This window comes from Camelus dromedarius, chromosome 16 (assembly GCF_036321535.1).
Source record: "Camelus dromedarius isolate mCamDro1 chromosome 16, mCamDro1.pat, whole genome shotgun sequence".
Taxonomy (NCBI): domain Eukaryota; kingdom Metazoa; phylum Chordata; class Mammalia; order Artiodactyla; family Camelidae; genus Camelus; species Camelus dromedarius.
In genome coordinates, this window is record NC_087451.1 from 13745581 (window position 1) to 13764266 (window position 18686).

At 53.0% G+C, this 18686-nt stretch overlaps 1 protein-coding gene across 14 annotated transcripts in view; it reads right to left on the bottom strand.

The window, feature by feature from the left end:
* The window catches only part of MYO19 (myosin XIX), a 39808-nt gene that overhangs the window by 3160 nt on the left and 17962 nt on the right, over positions 1 to 18686 (bottom strand). For 7 of the 14 annotated variants that reach the window (XM_064495003.1, XM_064495002.1, XM_064495004.1 and 4 more), the window contains exons 7-24: positions 15404 to 15536; positions 14724 to 14793; positions 14063 to 14180; positions 13306 to 13402; positions 13092 to 13168; positions 11301 to 11385; positions 10675 to 10846; positions 8807 to 8880; positions 7993 to 8114; positions 7700 to 7813; positions 7269 to 7445; positions 6774 to 6926; positions 6241 to 6348; positions 5263 to 5333; positions 3514 to 3617; positions 1750 to 1910; positions 1498 to 1627; positions 186 to 271 (exon numbers count right to left, since the gene is read on the bottom strand). In XM_064495003.1, the coding sequence (XP_064351073.1) occupies positions 186 to 271; positions 1498 to 1627; positions 1750 to 1910; positions 3514 to 3617; positions 5263 to 5333; positions 6241 to 6348; positions 6774 to 6926; positions 7269 to 7445; positions 7700 to 7813; positions 7993 to 8114; positions 8807 to 8880; positions 10675 to 10846; positions 11301 to 11385; positions 13092 to 13168; positions 13306 to 13402; positions 14063 to 14180; positions 14724 to 14793; positions 15404 to 15536 (2052 nt within the window). Of the gene's footprint in view, positions 1 to 185; positions 272 to 1497; positions 1628 to 1749; positions 1911 to 2421; positions 2528 to 3513; positions 3618 to 5262; positions 5334 to 6240; positions 6349 to 6773; positions 6927 to 7268; positions 7446 to 7699; positions 7814 to 7992; positions 8115 to 8806; positions 8881 to 10674; positions 10847 to 11300; positions 11386 to 12511; positions 13169 to 13305; positions 13403 to 14062; positions 14195 to 14723; positions 14800 to 15403; positions 15537 to 18686 lie in introns of those variants that run through there. The other 7 variants (XM_064495010.1, XM_064495006.1, XM_064495005.1 and 4 more) reach the window with 6 other exon arrangements.

Consider the following 18686-nt stretch of genomic DNA (forward strand, 5'->3'; position numbering starts at 1 on the left):
GTTTTTAGTACATTCCCACAGTTGCCTGTGCCACTCCCGCCGTGTCACAGCCGTCCTGCAGTGTGGGTGGTGCTGTGCCCACTTGAGACACGGGGCCACCCATCCATTCTGCAGTGGCGGGGCCAGCACTCCAACCTGGGTCCAAAACATCACTGCCCACCCCGGCTTCACAGGCCGGTACTCACTCCCCACCGCCGCCACGCGCGCTTGATGACCGTGGCGGCCGCGTGCAGCCTCTGGATGTGCTTCCGAGTCAGCCAGGAACGAATGGCTAAGGGGTTTGCCGGAAACAGGAAACAATAAAACGTTCGTTAGAGCTCTTGGTCACCCGGCTGCAGCAACACCAGAGCCACTGTGAAAGTCTGCACGAATGGCTGCCTGTGCCACCACGTAAGGTCAGGTACTAAAGCCAACACGCGAAGCAAACCTGGCTCTGAAAACCACCACTCAGACTGCCCAGGCTCAGAGACACCTGCATCGAAGGGGCAGCTGCCATGGGGTCACCTTGGGCTCAGTCTGGGGCAATGCCCGGGGAACAGGAGGGGTCTGAGTTGTCTGCCTCTCCTTTTTTGTAGGGGAGACCTTCAGTTGAATTTGCCTGCTTGCTTTATAAATCCACGAATGGTACCAACATATAGCCACACACTAGTGAAGGTCAAAGCTGTCGGATGGGGAACCGAATGTGGCAATTTAAATTTTCTTCTCTTGAAATTTCAGCATTTTCTCTTTTTGGTACAGTCCTATTCAGAAAAGGGGCTATTCCATTAAATACTAGGACATTTGGATTTTGCAAAACTAAAAAGTTTGAAGACATATAAAAGTCCCCTGTTCTCACCAACCCAGATAGTTCTATAGTATTTCCTTTTTTTTTAATGCCTGTACACACCAAAACACAACGTACAAAGGTGGTGCCGTCCTGATGTGTATGTAGTTTGACATCATATTGGAAAAATGGTTTTCCAATAAATTTAAAGTATTCTTCAAAAAGACTTCTTAGCTGGATCATAAGGATGGTCCATAATGCAGCCATGGCTCCAGCACTGTCAGCTATTTGGGTTGCTTCTAGTATTTTTGCTGTGTCGTGGTTCATACGTCTGTTCCTTGCTCAATCAAATCTTGTCGGTTTTTACCTTCTCAAACTCGTAACAAGCCCGGGGAGCCCAGGTATTGATATGAGTTGTCAGGAAGGGAAAAAAGGCGGCAGAAATAGCTACCTAGGTCTGGGAGAGGGAAATTAAAGGCAGATTTTTAGCCTCTGCTACCTACAGAGCACCACTGAACTGGACACACCTCTGGGTGAGGGACCGGGAATTTGAATCCTGGCACACCACAGGGACGTGCAGGGACCATCTTGAGGCTGGGACGCAGCTTTGGCACATGGGGCTCAGTGAGGAGCATTTCAGAGGAAACAGGCGTCTGTGGGGTGGTTGCTGACGTGCTGACTGAGGCCCAGCAGCTGGCCTGGAGCAATGGCTGCGCGCCCGCACCCTCTCCTACCTGCCTGGATGCACACGGCGGCCCGCCTCCGCCTCTCCTGCTCACGGCGCCGGTGTCGCCTCCATCCCGCCTGGATGCAGCGGGCACACTGCTCCAGCACCTGGGCGCGCCCACGTTCCAGAAGCTCCAGCTGGGGGAAGGCACATCCACGGAGGTCCTCAGCCTCTCCTCCCCCTGCCCGGAGGAGGGCCCAGACCCTGGCCTGCCGAGGACAGCACGTGGCTGGCCACTGTGCATCCCAGATAAGCTTACCGTGGCGTCAGTCATGAACACCTTGGTCCTGCCACAGTGCACCGGCGCTGGTGTGGCCCCCGCTGGGGCAGCTGGTGTGGCTGCTTCCAGAGCTGGCAGAGTGTGGAGGATGTCCTGGAGGAGGGCTCGCAGTGTGGCCTGCTCAGCATGTGGAGACCCTTCTGGGGCAGAGGAGAGAGAGGTCCCGATAGTGCTCTGTCCTCTACACTTCTGTGGCCTTAAGGAACTGGTCTGGTCTCCCTTACATTCCGTAGGCTTCTTTCCTGCTGTTCTTGCCTCTAACCATTTCTACCTCCTTCCTTTTTTGGAGGAGGCCAGAGGTGGCCCCCTTTTGTCCCTTGGGCCCCTGACTGTTCTGAGGCATCTGAGTCCCATGTAAGGCTGTGCCCTGGACCGGCCTGCAGCCTCCATTCCTGTGAGTCCTTTTGGGCAGGGTAGTGAAGGGCACTTGGCACCTGGCCCCCCAGGCTGCTCAGCCAGCATCTGTTTCCAAGGCCCCAAACATGCTGAGGGGCAAACAGAGCAGTCAGGCTGCCCCCTCTGGCCCTGAGCTCTCCCCGCCATGGACGGGGGAAGAGGAAGAACAAATCCCAGGCCCGTGGAGGTCCGGTGGGTCCCCCTGTCCGCCCTCCCGCACCTCGCAGGGCTGACTCCTGTAGAGGGAGGGTTTACCTGAGGGCTCTGACCACCTCTAGCTGCCCAGTGCCTCTCTGGGGACAGAGGCTGCCAAAGGAGATGCGCAGACGAGAAACAGCAAAATCAACCAGGGCCCAGGGAGCTTTGGGCAAGAGACACAGAACAGGAGAGCACACCATGGAGATGCGGGAAGAGAGAGGTGGGGAGAAAGGATGAAAGGAAAGTGACGAAACAGTGCCCGAGAGAGGGGAAAAACAAAGCAGAACTGTCCCACCTGGGTTTGGGTCCCGGGATAGTGCTGGGCGGGTGGGTGGGGCCCCACACCCTGTCCTTGGCCTCTTCTCCCTCCACCTGTGCCTGGGGCCTTCTCAGCCTCAGTGACGCCACATGCGACAGCCCCCCGAAGACAAGACCTTGCCCTTGAGGTTGAAGCTCGCAGTCGTCTCCACTGCATGAGTCCAGGGACCCGGAGTTCACGGCAGCACCGGCAGGGCTCAGCGGCCTCCCCGGACCTCTCTTCCCCACTGGCTGGGCGTGGCCAATTCTATCCTCTCCATCTAATCAAATGCTGACCAATCTCTTCCCAGCATTTCCTGGCTGGGCCCACATCTCTAGCTTCTGTCTCCTCTGGTCAACCATGGGGCTCCTCCAGAGAGCACTGATGCTGGCGTCACTCCCTTCTTACCCGCAACTGCCTCCCATCTGCCCAGAGAATAAAGTCCAGCTTCTGTGACTGTGCCCTGCCTCTACCCCAGCCTCACCTCCCACTGTCCTCTGCCTTTAAGAGCCAGCGACATTGAAGCCTGGAGCTCCTCACATACAGCTGTCTCCTGACTGTAGAATGCCCTTCACCTGGCTAATCTCATCTAGCCTCAGACACCCCCTCCTCCAGGAAGCCTTCCCGCCGATTTACAGCACTACCCACAGCACCTGTCCCTAACTCCACCTGTCCACTTTCCCCACTGTTTAACTGTCTTCTGTTAGTCTGCTTCCCCCACTGAATTGAGAGCCATGAGGGCAGGGCTGTGTTTTATTCATCTCTGAAGCCCCAGCCCCTCGCCCTGAGATGGCCCAGGTAGGTGCTCAGGAAACTGGGTGAACAAATGACTAGCAAATGAGTGGCCTCACCTGAGTGCCCTTCATCTGGAGATGGGCTGTGGGGGTCGGGGGGTGCACGAGGATGGAGCCTTCTCAGCGACGCATACCGCTCCACGAAGGTCCGGTGAGAGACCCTGGAAGGCAAAGCAGGCAGAAGGAGAGATGAAGTGACTTCATCTGTGAGTCAGGAGTTTAATCTCCTCAACCCCCAGCCATGTGCTGCCCTGACCGCCCACTGAATGGATGACATTACTAGGGTCACTCGGCCAGAAGCCGGTGGAGGCCACTGTACGCCGGGCTGGCTCCTCCTGCGGGCTTGGTCCTCCCCAGGCCGAGTCTTGCTCTTTCACGAGGGGATTTGCAACCTGCTTCCTCCCGAGGGGGCTCGCCGGCCTCTTCCTAGACAAGCAGGTCACCCTACCCGTGCACAGGTGCTCGGCATGCCTGCCACCACTCCCCTCTGACCCCATGGCCTCCTCTGCTTCCTCCTGACCTCTCTCCTCCCCTTCACAGCCAAGCTTCTCTGAACAGCTGTATTTCCTCCTGAGTCTGGCTTCTGTCCCCAACACGGCAGCAGTGTGGCTCTCAGGGCAGCCATCAGCAAACACCATGCCACCAAATGCAGGTGTCAGCGCTCTGGCCTCTGGGCAGCAGGTGCCCCCCTGACCCCTTCCTTGTAGAGCTTGCAAGCTCTCAACCTCCAGGACACCCACAGTCTCGGTTTTCTCCTTCACCTTGACTCCTTCCAAGTTGTTGCTGGTTTCTTATCATCCACCCTCTCTCTAAACATGAGCATTCCTCAGGGAATGGCCACAGACCTCTTCCCTCTACCCCTGTGGTTTCCTCCTCGCTCATGGTGTTAAAAGTCACGGAGGACAGACCCTTACGTACGCCTCCATTTCCAATCTGACCCTCCCCCAAACCATCCACTCGTCTCAGACAAAAGCCTGGAAGTTCCTTCTGCAGCCTGGAAGTCTACAGCTTCTCTGCCCAGTACCCCATGGTTGGTTAATCCACAGTCCAATTTCTATCACAAGCCATACTCCAATTCTACTCAATTCTCTCCATTTTTCACTGGGCCACCATCTTGCCTGTACAATTGTAACAGCCTCCCACCTATCTCCTCCCTTCTCTCCTGGCCCTACATCCAGCCACATAGCATCCCTTCCTATGACGTCCAGCAGCTCCCACGGCACTCAGACAACTGCGGTCTTCATGTGGCATACGGGCTCTGCGGGTGTGGTTTCTGCCCCCCTCTACCATCCTCCCAGTTTGCTGTGCTCCGGTCACTTCAGCATCTCTCAGGTCCTAACCTGGGAACTCTGTGGTTGCTGCTTCCTGGGTCTGGATGCTCTCTCCTCCCCCAGGTCTTCCCAGGCCAGGTCGCTCCCCATAGGGCCCCTCCCTGACCAGCCCTTACCTAGTCTACCTAACGGCATTTTTTTCCTTTCCCAGCTCTGATTAGCTTTATATTTCTTGTTCTTGTTTCCACAGTAATGTACACCCCAAGAGGGCAAGACTCACCTTCCTTATTCACTGATACACACTAGAAACATATCAGTGAACAAGCAAGGTGAGTCTCGCCCTCTCACCTGCCATAAAACAGTGCATGGAAAGCGAGCCCAGCCTTACAGCTCTATGTCCACTTCTGGGGACCCGCCTCTCTTTCTCCATCTCCACATCCTGCTCTGGGCTGAGCAGGCTGTTGTCTGACCTGTGCCCCAAGCTCCACCTTGGCATTGGCCCTGTCCCCTGCTCTGGATGGACCCGCCCACTCACCGGATGGGGAAGCCGGCGGCACTGATATGGATGGTCTCCACGAGGCCACAGGCCTCCAGCTGGTTCAGGACCTGCAGGGGTGGGGAGACAGGCTGGGCACCTGCAGTGTGGGGCCAGCAGGCCAGAAATGCCACTCCTCCCTCGGTCCTGTTGGCATGGGACTGCAGGCTCTCCTGAGGCTCAGCTGATGGGGGACACTCTTTGGGGCAGTGAGAAATCAAGAGACCTTGAGAAAATCTCGTTACTGGAAAGGGTTCTGATGGCCCCAGGTCCCCTTACCTGAAGCCTGGCTTCTAGTACAGCCGAGGTGAGTGCCGGTCCTGGCTGTCTCACCACTCCCGACTTTGCCTCACAGTGCAGCCAACCCATTTCTACTTTTATTTACCTTATATTCTGCAGGCAACAAGTGAGTCACAGCTGAGGGGCAGGAGAAGTTATATCCTGAAGATTCTTCCAGGACCTGACCAAGGTCTTTACCACACAGCAGTGGCCCTGGCTATGAACCCTAAGGCCACGTCTACCAGTGACTGTGGGACACTCTCCAGCATCGTCCAGCACTCACACCTCATCCACATCCCTCCACACGGCAAAGGGCAGCTACTGGCCACGGAGTGCTTTTGTGCAAATTTTAGAAACTATACTTCTAGTCAGAAACTGCCATGCTGGGCCCGATCTGGTAGGTGACACAGAGTTTCAGCTAATCACAGAAGATACCCCTTCCTCTGGGCAGCCTGTCCCTCGTCTGGGCCCACGGCTTTGTGAGCAGAGAATAAGATGCACTGAAGCCCCTACTCGCCTTCTATGGTTGGGCCACTGTGCAGTGCACAGACCACACAACCAGACATGACTGTCCTGCCAGAGCTGGGGAGATAAGCCGTCCCTAACGTCACTCCACTCGGAGCAGATGCCCTGCCTTTCACCCCTCCGGGGCCTTGGCTGGCTGGGACCCCCCGAAGCAGCTCTGGCCCAGCGTGTTACCTCCTCCCGGTGGAGCGCCTGCGCCCGGCCCTGGCTGTTGGGCTTGATGCAGCGAATGTAGTGGGGCGTGGTGGCCTGCAGGACCTGCAGGAGCTGCTCCAGGGAGGCCTGCAGGAGGCAGAGACTGTGAGGGGCACCCTAGGCAGTGGAGGCAGAGTGTGCAAGGGCTGAGAGACAGCAGAAGCTTAAGATACTGGAGGAGGAACGAGTTTGAGCAGGAAGCTAGGGGACCAGGTCACAGAGGTTCTGGTAACCACTGCTCTTCCACAATCACCCTATCAGCAGGAGGTGAGAGGCCCCACAGCCACCCACGGGCCCCTCAGCTTCCTGTCACATCAATTATGCCCACAGTCCATCTGTCAGATTCCCACCTCTGACTTCCAAATGGAATTATCAGCTCTGTGCAGACCGGGACCATGTCTGCTTGACTCATCAGTGCTCCCCAGCACACAGCACCAATCCCGGGGGTGCTCAGTAAGCACTGGAGATGGGTGAGTGAACTGAGCATGTCTCCTCAGCACCACCAGACCCACCTTGAACTTGGACACCACGGTCAACACTGGGGCCCTGCTCTGGCCAGAAGGCTCCTCCTGGGACTTCTCTTCAGGGTCGGCAGGAAACAGCACCTTGAGCAGGGGGTCCTGGGATTGCTGCAGGAGCCTGGTCAGCTCAGGGGGAATGGGGTCCTACAGGAAAAGGACAACGACAGCAGGTGAGGACAGGTGGAGTGCTACCCCGGGCTGTCCATGGGCTGCCAGCCTGGCTCACCCAGGCCCCAGAAGAAGGGCAGGGCCTGAGCCTGAGAGACTCAGAGCTGGTCCACTGGATGCCTAGAAGCCAGAGTGAGTGACACGGGTCATCTCTGGGCAGGTCATGCCCGATAGCAGAGACTTCAGACAGGTGGGCCCAAGAGCTGACCCTGGGTTCTGGAGGATGTTCAGGAGGGAGAGGATGCACAACAGAAATGTCCGCACATGTGCAGCAATGACAGCAGCTCGCCTCCCGCCGGCTCCCACCACAGCCCTCACCTTGTTCTTCTCCACCAGGCCCGCGGTGTGGTACCGCACAGACCCCGCGTAATGCAGCACGATGAAGCTGGGCTCTGGGCTGAGCTTGTTGTGGCCCAGGCAGGGGCTGCCGGCCAGGGCGCTTTCAATGCGTGTCTGGAGCTGAGCTGCGCTGCTTGGCCGATTGAGGCGGCACTCCTGTGTGGGCCGGGATGCGCAGTCAGCCACAGAAGTGAGAGGGGCTCACGACCCTCACAGTCCCCACCCCGTGGACCCCAGGGGAGTTGTCACACAGGCATCACAGTGACCCTGAGACAGAGGGGACATAGGGCTAGCAAACCCATTATGCAGATGGAGAGACAGAGGCACAGGGAGGGCAAAGGATGGTCTTCAAGGTCCCAGAAAAGCCCAGAGCGCAACTCGGCGCTCAGCACACTAACTGACCCCCCCACCTCATTTATGAGGGAGCAGATGCTGATGGGGCTCCCCTCGATGAGATCCAGACAGGTCTGGTTATCCTGGTAGTTGACAAATGACCACTCCAGGCCCTCGACTGCGTATTCCTCCTAGGGGCAGACATCAGGGGTGGGGTGGGGGCGTGGCAGAAGGCAGCTGTGGTCTGAGGGCCAGATGGGCCATCCCTCGGCTGGCCTCAGCACCGCAGCATGTTCCAGAACGGCATCAAAGGAGCTAAAGGCCCTGGTCAGACCCTGGGAGACAGAAGGCAGGACCGCCCACCCCTTACCTGCTGAGCCCTGAGGTAGTGAGCCACGAAGTGCTGCTGCAGCTTCTCGTTGGCGTAGTTGATACACAACTGTTCCAGGCTGTTGTGGGGAAACGACTCAAAGCCGTAAACATCCAGCAGGCCTGCGAGGAAGGGGAGAACCTGTGGGGCCAGTGCAGGGAGGAGGCGGGGACTGGAGAACCACGGGAGTGCAGGGTGAAGCCTCATACCTGGCAGCCTGGGGACGAGGGTGAGGGAGCATGACCCCCGGCAGTGGGCATGGCCCCCCACCCCACCCCAGGGCGGCTCCCGTCTCCACCTCGCGCCCCACTCAGAACTCAGAGCAGGAAGAGGCTGAATGAGGTGTGAGGGAACCAGGTCCCAGGGGACATTTTCTGCATTTAACCCAGTTTGGATGGCCTGGGTCTCACCACTCAGTGGGTGCCTAGAATTCCACCATTCTGTGAGCAGATGTCACCAATCCCACTAACCTCTGAGCTTCACATCCTCCCCCATCTGACTATCCCACCCAGGTTCTGACAAGGCTATCATGCCCCCCAGGTCTCTTCTAATCTAGCCCTTTCTCCCCCTCCCCCAACTCCTCTCCTGAGACCAGAGCTGGGCCTCCAGGGAGAAAAGGGCCCTCATGGCCTGGGCACCACTGAGTCTGCCTGGAGAGCTGTGGATGGTCAGGCGTGGGCACTGGACGGGTGAGGAGATGGGTGCAGAGAAGAGAAAGGATCTGCCCGGAGCAGACCCAGGGTGCTGCCTCTCCGTCCAGGTCCCTCCTGTCCTTTTTCTGAGGGAGGGCTCCGGGAGAGTGAGCCCCTGCTACCTATAAAAGTGGTCCAGGAGGCGGGGTCTGCACAGACGCTGCTGTTGATCACCGACACCAGCCAGTCAAACAGCCTGCAGGGGTTGGGGGAGAGGGGTCAGGCTGAGCCTGAGGGGTGGCACAGTTGCCCTTCCAGCTGGGGTGTCACATCTTGGAGGACCTGTCTTTGGAGCCTGACAGGTGAAGGGCTAAACCCTGTCCTCTGGTTTCCCGCCCATCCTGTCTCCACCCACTGCAGACGCAGGCTGTGGTGGTGCGTGTTCCCGGGCACACAGAAATCCGGCCTGCCCCCAAGCAAGACTGAGCACATGACTGACTGCAGCACACCTTGTTTTATGGTGCTTCACTTTACGGTGCCTCCCAGATACATTTTTTTTTAAAATAAATTGAAGGTCTGTGGCACACCTGTGTCAGGCAAGTCTATCAGCGCCATTTTTCCAACAGTGTTATTTAAAATTAGGTACGTTGTTCTTTTAGACACAAAGCTGTTGCACCTAAGGGACTATGATAGAGTTAAATGTAACTTTTCTATGCACTGAGAAATCAAAAAATTTGTGTGACTCCGGAGCTCAAGGCCAGGCCACATCCCTCCACTCGGTTCTGCACAGGTGGGCCCTGTGTCACCCGAGGTCGACAGTGGTATCCTGCACTCTGGAACCATCGTCCCTGAGATGAGATGGTTGCTGTACAACTTGGTGAAACATACAACACTATGTAAGGGGTTTCTTTCTGTTTCTTTAAGTAATTGTTCTAACCTTTTTCAATTCAGTAAATGGCTTCTATTTTTGCAACAGGGGCTTCAAATACCCATTTGAGGTACTAAAAACGAGTGACCCAGTGATACAGTGACCTGCTTGCCATGTTGGAATGTTCTATGATTAGAGGCTCACTCTGTCTGTGATCATCACACTTTATCTGCTAATTTTGCAATGACTTGACACAAAAGCCTTAAAAATTCTTGGCCTGAAATTCTGTCCTAAAATTAGCTTCAAGGGAGTGGGAACTGAGTCTCTTGCCGAACTGGGTTCAGTCTGGGCCCGGCTGCCCTGGGTCAGTTTCAACTCAGAGCATCCTACTCCTTCAGCAGTGCCTCTTAGGCTCTGAGCTCTTTGAGAAGTTCCTAAAAGTAGGGGGACCCCCTCACTAGGTGCCCAATTTCTCATAAGCATATGCGTGCAAGCACGCACACACACACACACACATGTTCTGTCCTGTCATTTCAGAGAATTCTGGGCCCTGGACACCCTCAATGGCACCCTGAAGGATCTCAGCATGCAGGGTGAGAAACCAGCCTTAACTGCATGGCCAGGGGTGGAGATGCCCACAGAACCACCAGGAAAGGGCCAGGGCCTCTGCCTTCCACCTGCTCTGGGCTCCCACCTGCTGCACAGTGCTGCCCAGGACGGCGGCCTAAGCTCCTGGCTCCATCACCATCTATCAATTCCCCAGGTGACTATGAAGAGTATAGGGGCGGATGGAGACAGAGGAGCCCGTTCACCCACGGGTCTGCGCCTGGAGTTGGGAGGGCCCCACATCACCTCTGGGGCCTGCCGTGCCAGCGGAGAGCTAGGCAGGCATTCCTCACCTCTCAAGGTCAAGGCAGGCTCCTGTACTTTAATAACGAGCTGAATCTAGACCAGGCTGTGGCAACTTTCCCCACAGAGTACTCTGGAATCGAGGCCAAAGGCCTTGCTCAGGGAAAGCCCAGGAGCCACTCCCTGCTGTCCGCAAGGATCCAGGGAGCAGGGAGAGAAACCTGTCTGCTTTATCTGGCAGCCCTCACCCTGGGCCTGGCCTACTGCCTGCCGGTGTCTGGTCTAAGTCCGGATGGGGGGAGCCCAGGAGGGGGCTGGGCCCAGAGTGCTCACCGTGCATAGACTAGTTTGGCCAGACAGTCTCTGCGGGTGTCACATTCGGCCTGGGAGCAGGGCTTCCGGAACACCTGCTGCTGCCTGCCTGCCCTGATGGTTCGAATCCGCAGTGTCTCCAGCAGTGGGTCTTCTGGGAGCCGCAGCAGCAAGGCCGATGTCCTGACAGCGCCTGGGAGGCACAAACACTCTCCATCCAAACAGCCCTCCACACAAGGCACTGTGGACTCATCAGTGGAACCATGACCCACCCAGTGGGACAGAGTGAACCTAGGTGCTGGTGGGCCTGAGACTCGCCTACGGCAGAGGCAGGACTTGAACTCAGGACTTCTGTGTCTCAGTCCACGCCTCCATGTGTGGGATAAACCGCTTTACAAATCCTCCCACTCTCGTTTTCTTGTCTGTGGATGATGCTGCCCTTCCAGAGACAGGGTGAGGAGTAACTTCCCCAGGGCAAGGCCCTACAGCTGATGGCTTCAGGGACACATTCCAAATTTCACCCTTTGGCCTCCCTCCCACCCAATCCCACCAAATGTTGGCTCTTTTCTGGGCAGGGCCTGCCTCGCTCCCCAGGTGTCTACCCAAAGCCTGAGCTGCAGGCCCCCTGCCCTCGCCCTCACACTCACCATCATCCATCGGCCGGCAGGGCTGGGCCTCATCCCCGGAGTCAGCAAACCGGATGTTGCCGAGGTGCAGCAGTCCAGCTAGGGCCTGGGGGAGGGGGGAAGAAGACACAAAGTAGGTACCTTCTCAAGGGCTGGAGCCCAGCCTGGGAAAGGTCTGTCTCCTGCTGAGTATAATCGTGATAACAGGATAATAATGGTAGCTCTCAATCACTGCCCACTGACTCCACGACTTGGCCAGGCAGGATTCTACACAAGCTACAGGCATCACCTCGTGCAATCTTTTCAACAAACAAGGAGGCATGTGCTGTGATGATGCCCCTAATAGAGACCAGACGGGGAGACGTTACATCACAAGCCCAAGGCCACACACTTGGTAAAGGAGAAAGGCGGTTTGAGAAACCGGGCAGTCTGCCTTCAGATCCCTCCTGGGGCAGCCAGGGGGGCCACTATGTCACCCAGTCTGTCCCTCTGCCTCCCTAGCTCTAGGAGCAGACTGTGTGGGAACGCCGCTCCCGTTCTTTGCAGAACAGGGTCTACCTCTGTGTAACTGGTGGGGGCTTGGCTATGCTCCCTTAGGCCCTTTCTCAGCACCGTTGGGCGTCCAGGCCCAGCCTAGGGGAGGCTCTGTGGTCTTGGTCTCTGTACAGTGGGTGCTCTGGGTGCTCCCTTGCCTTAGCACTCAATGATCCACATGGATGAGCTCCCAGGGCCTGTAGAATAGGGGAACCCTGGGTCCAGCAACTTGGAAACCTTTGGACCTGGTACTGGCAGAGCCAGGGCCTCTCCTATGAACCCTGTCTCGTCCCAGAAAGGGTATGTCCACATGCTGTTGGCTTTCAGGCCACAACCCACCTCAGAAGACTGCCATGCCTGATGGGCAGTGTGGCTGGGGCAGAGAATCATGCCACCCCCAAGTCAGCACTCCTGAATGGACTCCTAGTGCTGTCCACTTGCCCTGGGCTGTCCCATGTGCTGTCCCTCTGGCCAAGCTCTTGGCTGGCGGTGCCTGTACTGGCTATGGTCACCCCCTACTGCCTGAGGAGCCCCCATATGGAGGTGGGGGTTACTTTCCACTGCACTGCCATCTCCCTGCAGTGGCGTCCCTGTCTCTGCTGCCAGCCCATCCTATAGATCCCCTCCTGCTGGTCTGCAGGGGAGGTGGTGAGTAGGGAGCCAAAGACAAATGGGAAAAGGGAGGCCATAGTGGGGATGACTGAGGCCCGGGGCCCGGCTCGCCTGGGTCAGCACTGGGTCCCAAGAGGAGGGAGGGGAAGGCAGCAAGTCGGAATCACTACATCCAGCACAAACGCTCTCTGTACCACTTAGTACTGCTGGCCACAGGCAGGGCTCTAGTTTTCTCCAGCATAACATGGGAATAATCTCCACACCCACGGGGCTGTTGAAAAAGCCAAGTGAGCTAAGAGGTGAGCTAAGAATGTGATTTAAAAAATTTAACACACTAGACAAACACATGGCAGCATTACTTTTCTATTCTGATGACTGCAGTAGTAACTGACCCAGGCACCTTGCCCTCCGACCGCCGTGGATCACTGTGCTAGTCTATTCTATAGCACTATGTGCTCTGTCATTGTCGTCTACGCCCTGTCTACCCTGACACCTTGTCTCCAGGCTCAGCTGCACAGACAAGTGGTTGACTCCTTGGAGATTGTGCAGCGGGGCCTGAAGTCCTAGATCCTCAGGAAAAGACACTGACGAGTTGAGAGAAGGGCTCTATGAGAGGGGCTGCCCATCACCGCTGCCACATGTAAGTGGTGTGGCTTTTCCTCTGACCTGAAAGATGTTGTTCTGGGTGGGGGCATCGATGCCCAAATGAAGCATGGCCTCCCTGGTCACTTCGAAACAATCCTCTGAAAAGGAATCCAAGTCACAGCCCAGTGTCAGGACCAGTGTCAGCGGGGGCAGTGAGGGATGAGACAGGCAGGCCTTGGTGGGATGGGTGGGTGCCTCTGGGCCAGCCCAGGGTGCTGGGTAAGGCTCCCCCTACCTTCCAAGGTCCTCTCTGGGTTGGGCAGCCAGGAGAAGGCGGCTCCCTCGGGGAGGTGCCACTGGAGCCTCTCATCCGCACTGGCTCCTTTGCAGATCTGTGGGAGTCGGGGCGGAGGGCTGAGCTGGGGGTTCTGGGGAAGCCTGGGCCTGCACAAGCCTGGGGCTGGGATGAGAGCAGTGAGGAACGGCAGCAACACCACAAGGCTAAGAGGTCCCTGTAGAGAGCCCAGGGCAGGCACAGGGGCAAAAGCAGCAGGCAACAATTCTGGGTGTCTCCAACCCAGTGCAAAAACCCATGGAGGGGGCCTGTTGTCTGATAAAGGAAGCACAACTCTGTCTGGGGAGCCCCCAGTCCCAGTCTGAGAGCAGGAGGACATACCATCCATGCCTTGGGGGGTCCCCTAGTCTGATGGAGGAGGCACTGTCTAGGAAAGTCCGTGCTCTGTTGGGGGAGACAGTTGCCATCTGAGGACAGCCCTGTCTGAGGGGGACAGTCCTGTCTGAGGGTGACAGCTTCCACTGTAGAGACAGTCTGATCACATAGAGAAGGCAAGCACATCCCCACGCCAAAACCATCCCAGGGGGCAAGGTCCAGTGTGGCAGAAGTGTCACATACAGTTTGCAGGAATAGGGGCTGGCATCACTGAGCACCAGGCAAAGAGGCAGACACGAAGCAAGGCGGGGAGGGGAAGACAGAGGCACAGACCCATCTCCGCCCTGCATCTGGGCAGCTGCAGGCCCCGCCTGGTACAGACCTGATAGAAGATGTGGAAGTTCCTCTCAGTGGAGTCCTGGCAGGCCACTCGAGTTTTCTCTAGGAGGTAGGTCTGAATTGCAGCTCCAGTCATCTGGTGGTCCCTGGGCACAAGCAGGCTGGAGCCCATTAGCTGTTCATTCCATAGTCATTGGGCACCTTCTGTGTGCCAGGCTGCAGCCTCCCCTCAAGCTCTTCTACTTAGTTAACAGGGGTCAAGAGGACCAGGGACAACTCAGCAGGTCCTTGGCAGGAGGCGGGGGGTGGAGGGGGTCTGGGACATCCCTCTGCAACCAGCTTAAGAAGGCAGAACCAAGGCCTCTGTACATCACTGTGCCCCATCCCAAGACCAGATCAGAAGCCCTAGCTTCAAGGTCAGAGGTGTGGCTCAGAGAGGTGGCAGTTTAACTAGAAGTCTCTGAGCAAAAGTAGAAGCCAGAACACACAGGCTGTGACAAGCATATTACCAGGGTCCCTAAGGCCAGACGGAGTAGCTGTAGTGCTCCAGGTTTGAAGAACACACCCTCCAGTTCACTTATCCCACAAGCAAACATGCTAAGAGGAGCTGGGTTCTGCCCACAGGGGTGGCCCAGGCTGGAGACTGCCCTAGGCACTTTCAACCTCCCCACACCCCCATCAGCCAGGGCGGCAGCAGCAATTACCTGTTCAGCTGGAGTTGGATGAACTTCCCAAAGCGGCTACTGTTGTTGTTCCTCAGTGTGCACGCATTCCCTACAGACCACACCCACGTTCACAGTGTCCTCATGGGCCAAGGTGGCTATGGGTCTGCTGGGGCCATGCCTCTACCCTCAAGTCACCTAAAGGCCCCTTTGTTGGTTTCCATGTCACAGGGGACAGGACTAGGGCAAGTGTGATTCAGTACAGCTAGAGCTGCCTGGTAATGAATTGGAATGAGCAAATTCAGGCAGTCAGGGACGGTTTTCTTTGAAGGGAAGAGATCAAAAACAAGCTGTTACTACTGAGGCAGACAGCAAAACGCAACACCTACAGTACCAACGTGGACACTACCTGTGCATCCTTGGACAAGTCTCCTTCTCTGAACCATCAGGAAACTGTTCAGAAGGATGGGATTTGAACTGGGAGAGCCACAGGGTCCTCCCCAGCACCACTGCTACATCTGCTTAGGCTAAAGGAAGGGGCTGACAGAGGGACACCACCTCTAGTGGAAGGAGGCTATGGGCACCCAGGAGGAAGCTGGGGATCTAAGGCAGTGAGTGATACACTATCTTCCGATCCCAAGAGAGACTGCTCCTCTCCCTGGAAGGTGGCAAACCCCAGAGGAAATGGGACAAAGGTGCTGTGCAGAGGACACCAAGCTCACCAAAAGCTTCCATGACAGGGTTGGAGTTCAAGATTCGCTGTTCGATCCTCTCTGCAATCTTGTGGCTCTCCCAGGATGTCGGCGAGGCGGCCACCACAGCATAGAACTTCATCAGGCAGCGGGACGTCCATGTCTGCGGCAGAAACGGTCCTGTGGGAGCTGTGTCCCTGTTCCCTCCCACTTCTGAGCCTGCCCAAGGGAATGGCGCCCACCAGTGCCCTCTTCTCCGCCATTTGTGTTGCTGACGACTGAATTCAACTGTGTCCTTGGGTGAGGCACTTCTCCTATCTGTGAAATGGGGATGCTTTCTTCTGCTTCTCCCAGCCCTTAGATGCATTTAAGAAAAGAGAGGGGCTGGGGTAGAGAAGGAGAACCCACTGTGACCTGATCTAAGCAGGCAACTCAGTGTCTCTGAGGCTCACAGCTAATACTGACTACCCTGTGGCAGGTGCTGAGCTAAGGACACTTTCTATGCGCTTTCTTACTAACTCTACAGATGCAGGTGCAATTACATACTACCCATTTTCAAAATGATGAAACTGAGGCATAGAAAAAATTCAAATTTTAGTGAAGATTACATTTCTAATAAATGATAAGGCTCTGATTTCAACCCAGGCAATCTAATTATAAAATTCTGCTTTGTTTTTAATCAGCTGAGAGGTCTCTTTTCATTTTATTTCCACTTGTTCGTTGCTAAGACAGAGAAACACAATCAATTTTTATATACTGGACTCTATCCTATTACCCGATAAATTCTCTACACCTCACAACTTTTTAGGTGTAGCTTTTTTTGTAAATTCTTTGAGGTCTTTCTCTGAGGTGGGAGGTGTTCCCTCTCTTCTATTTTCTGAAAAGAATCTGTACAGAATTGGTAACATTACTTTCTTAAATACCAGGTGGAATCCACAAAGTGAAGGTACCTGGGCCTGGAGCTTTCTACGAGAAAAGGTTTTTAACTATGACTTAAAACTCTTTCATATACTTAGATATTCCAGGTTATATATTTCTTCTTGTGTGAGCTTCAGCAGTTTGTGTATTTCAAAATATTTCTCCTTTTCATTAAATTGTAGAATTTATTGATAAAGTTAATAAAATCTATCATCTATAGGATCTTTAGTGATGTCTATTCTTTTATTTTCTGACATTCATAATTTGTCTTTTTCTCTCTTTAAATTTAACTAGAGGGTTATTAATTTTATTAATCTTCTAAAAGAAACAGTTATTGATTTCACTTACTTTATTATTTTTGTTTCTGTTTTACCGTTTTTTTGTCCACTTTACATTCTTCTTCTGCTTACTTTGGTTTTACTGTATTCTTTTTTCCTCTTGAATAAGCAGAAGCTCAAAGCAATGAGAGTTTATCCTTTTCTAATATAAGCATCTAACACACTACAATAAATTTCCCTTTAGGCACAGCTTTTTCTTTTTTTAAGCACAAATTTTGATATGTTGTGCTTTCATTTTCATGCAATTCAAAGTGTTTTCTAATATCCCTTGTGATTACTTCTTTCACTCACAGGATACTTAGAAGGGTGTTAATTTCCAAATGCTTTGGGATTTTCCAGGTATCTTTGTTATTTATTTCTAGTTAAATTCTACTTGGGATGAGAACATAGTTTGTATCTTAATCTTTTCAGACAGATTTGTTTTGTGGCTCAGAAGACAGTCCATATTGGTGAATGTTACACTTGAGTTCCATGTGTACTCAAAAAAATATGCAAATCCCAAACTATTAATTTTGATTTTATTTACTTCTCCTTTCAATTGTTTTTTTGCTTTGTATATTAATGTATAGTTACTTCTGCTTTCCTTTGGTAAGTGTTGGAATGGTGTACCTTTTCCCATTCTCTTCCTTTGAACCTATCTATGTCTTTACAGTGGGTTTCTTAAAGACATCATACAATGTAAGTTTTGCCTTTTAAAAGAACTCCAATTCTGTCTTTAATTGGAGAGTTTAGTCCATTTACATTTAATGTACTAATCACGATGGCTGGATTTAAAGCCATCATCTCATTATTTCTTCTTTATTTATTTATTTTGGGGGGGGCCTGGTAATAAGGTTTATTTATTTATTTTTAATGGAGGTGCTGGGGATTGAACCCAGGACCTTATGCATGCTAAGCATGCACTCTACCACTGACCTGTACTCTCTCCCTATTTCTTTTTGATTTGTTCCATGTGATTTTTGGTATTTTTTCTTCTTTTAAATGAAAATGGTTGAATTTAGTACTTTTATCATTCCATTGTGTCCCTATGATAGATTGTTACTATCTTTGTCATAAAGTGAGTTATCTTTTAAAGATACATGAAAAATAAGATTTTACATTTTCAATGCTCTTTATTTCTTTTTATCAATCTAAATATTCACCTGGTTTCATATTCCTTTGGCCTAAAGAAATTCCTCTAATATTTCTTATAGTATACATCTGCTGACAATGAATTCCTCAACTTTTGTCTGAAAAAATCTTTACTTCACTTTTATTTCGGAAAGATATTTTTGCTGGTAACAGAATTCTAGGCTGATATTTTCTTTTGGCGCTTTAAAGATGTCACTGTATTATCTCTGGGCTTGCAATTTCTGACAAGATGCCGGTTATCTGATCTTTACTTCTCTTTATGTATGTTTTTCCTGGCTTCCTTTAAGATTTTTTACTTATGTTTGGTTTTTCAGCAATTTGACTATAATGTGCCTAGATGTATTTTCTTTGTATTCATCCTGCTTAGTGTTTCCTGGACTTCTAGGATCTGTGCCTGCCATCTTTTGTTTATTTTCTAAAATATTACTTCTCACTAACATTCTCTCTTTTCTCCTGGGACACTAATTACAAGTATGGTAAACCACCTGATACTGTATGAAAGCTCTTAGATGCACTTTGTTTTTCAATTTTCTCTTTGTTTTTTTCATTTCTATTGACCCATTCTCAAGTTCATTGATGTATTCTGAATGTCTAGTCTGCTGATAAGCATGAAGGAGCTGTTTGTGTTTTTAATTTTTATCATTTCCACTTAACTATAGTTTCTATCCCTCTAATGATGAGATTTGAAGAATCTCTTCTGGTCCCACAAGTTTAGGAAGCTACCGATAGTGAGATCTCCTGTCCATAAACATTAAAGATTCTGATCAGTTGCTTAATGTCTTATTCTTAAGTATGAATAGAAACTCAAGAATAATTAACTATCTGATAAACTAAATGAATGACAAATATCACAAACAAAGGGAGAAAAGGAACTAGGAGGAAGTAGAAATAAATTTTGGAAACAGAAATTAGAGGAGCAGAAGATA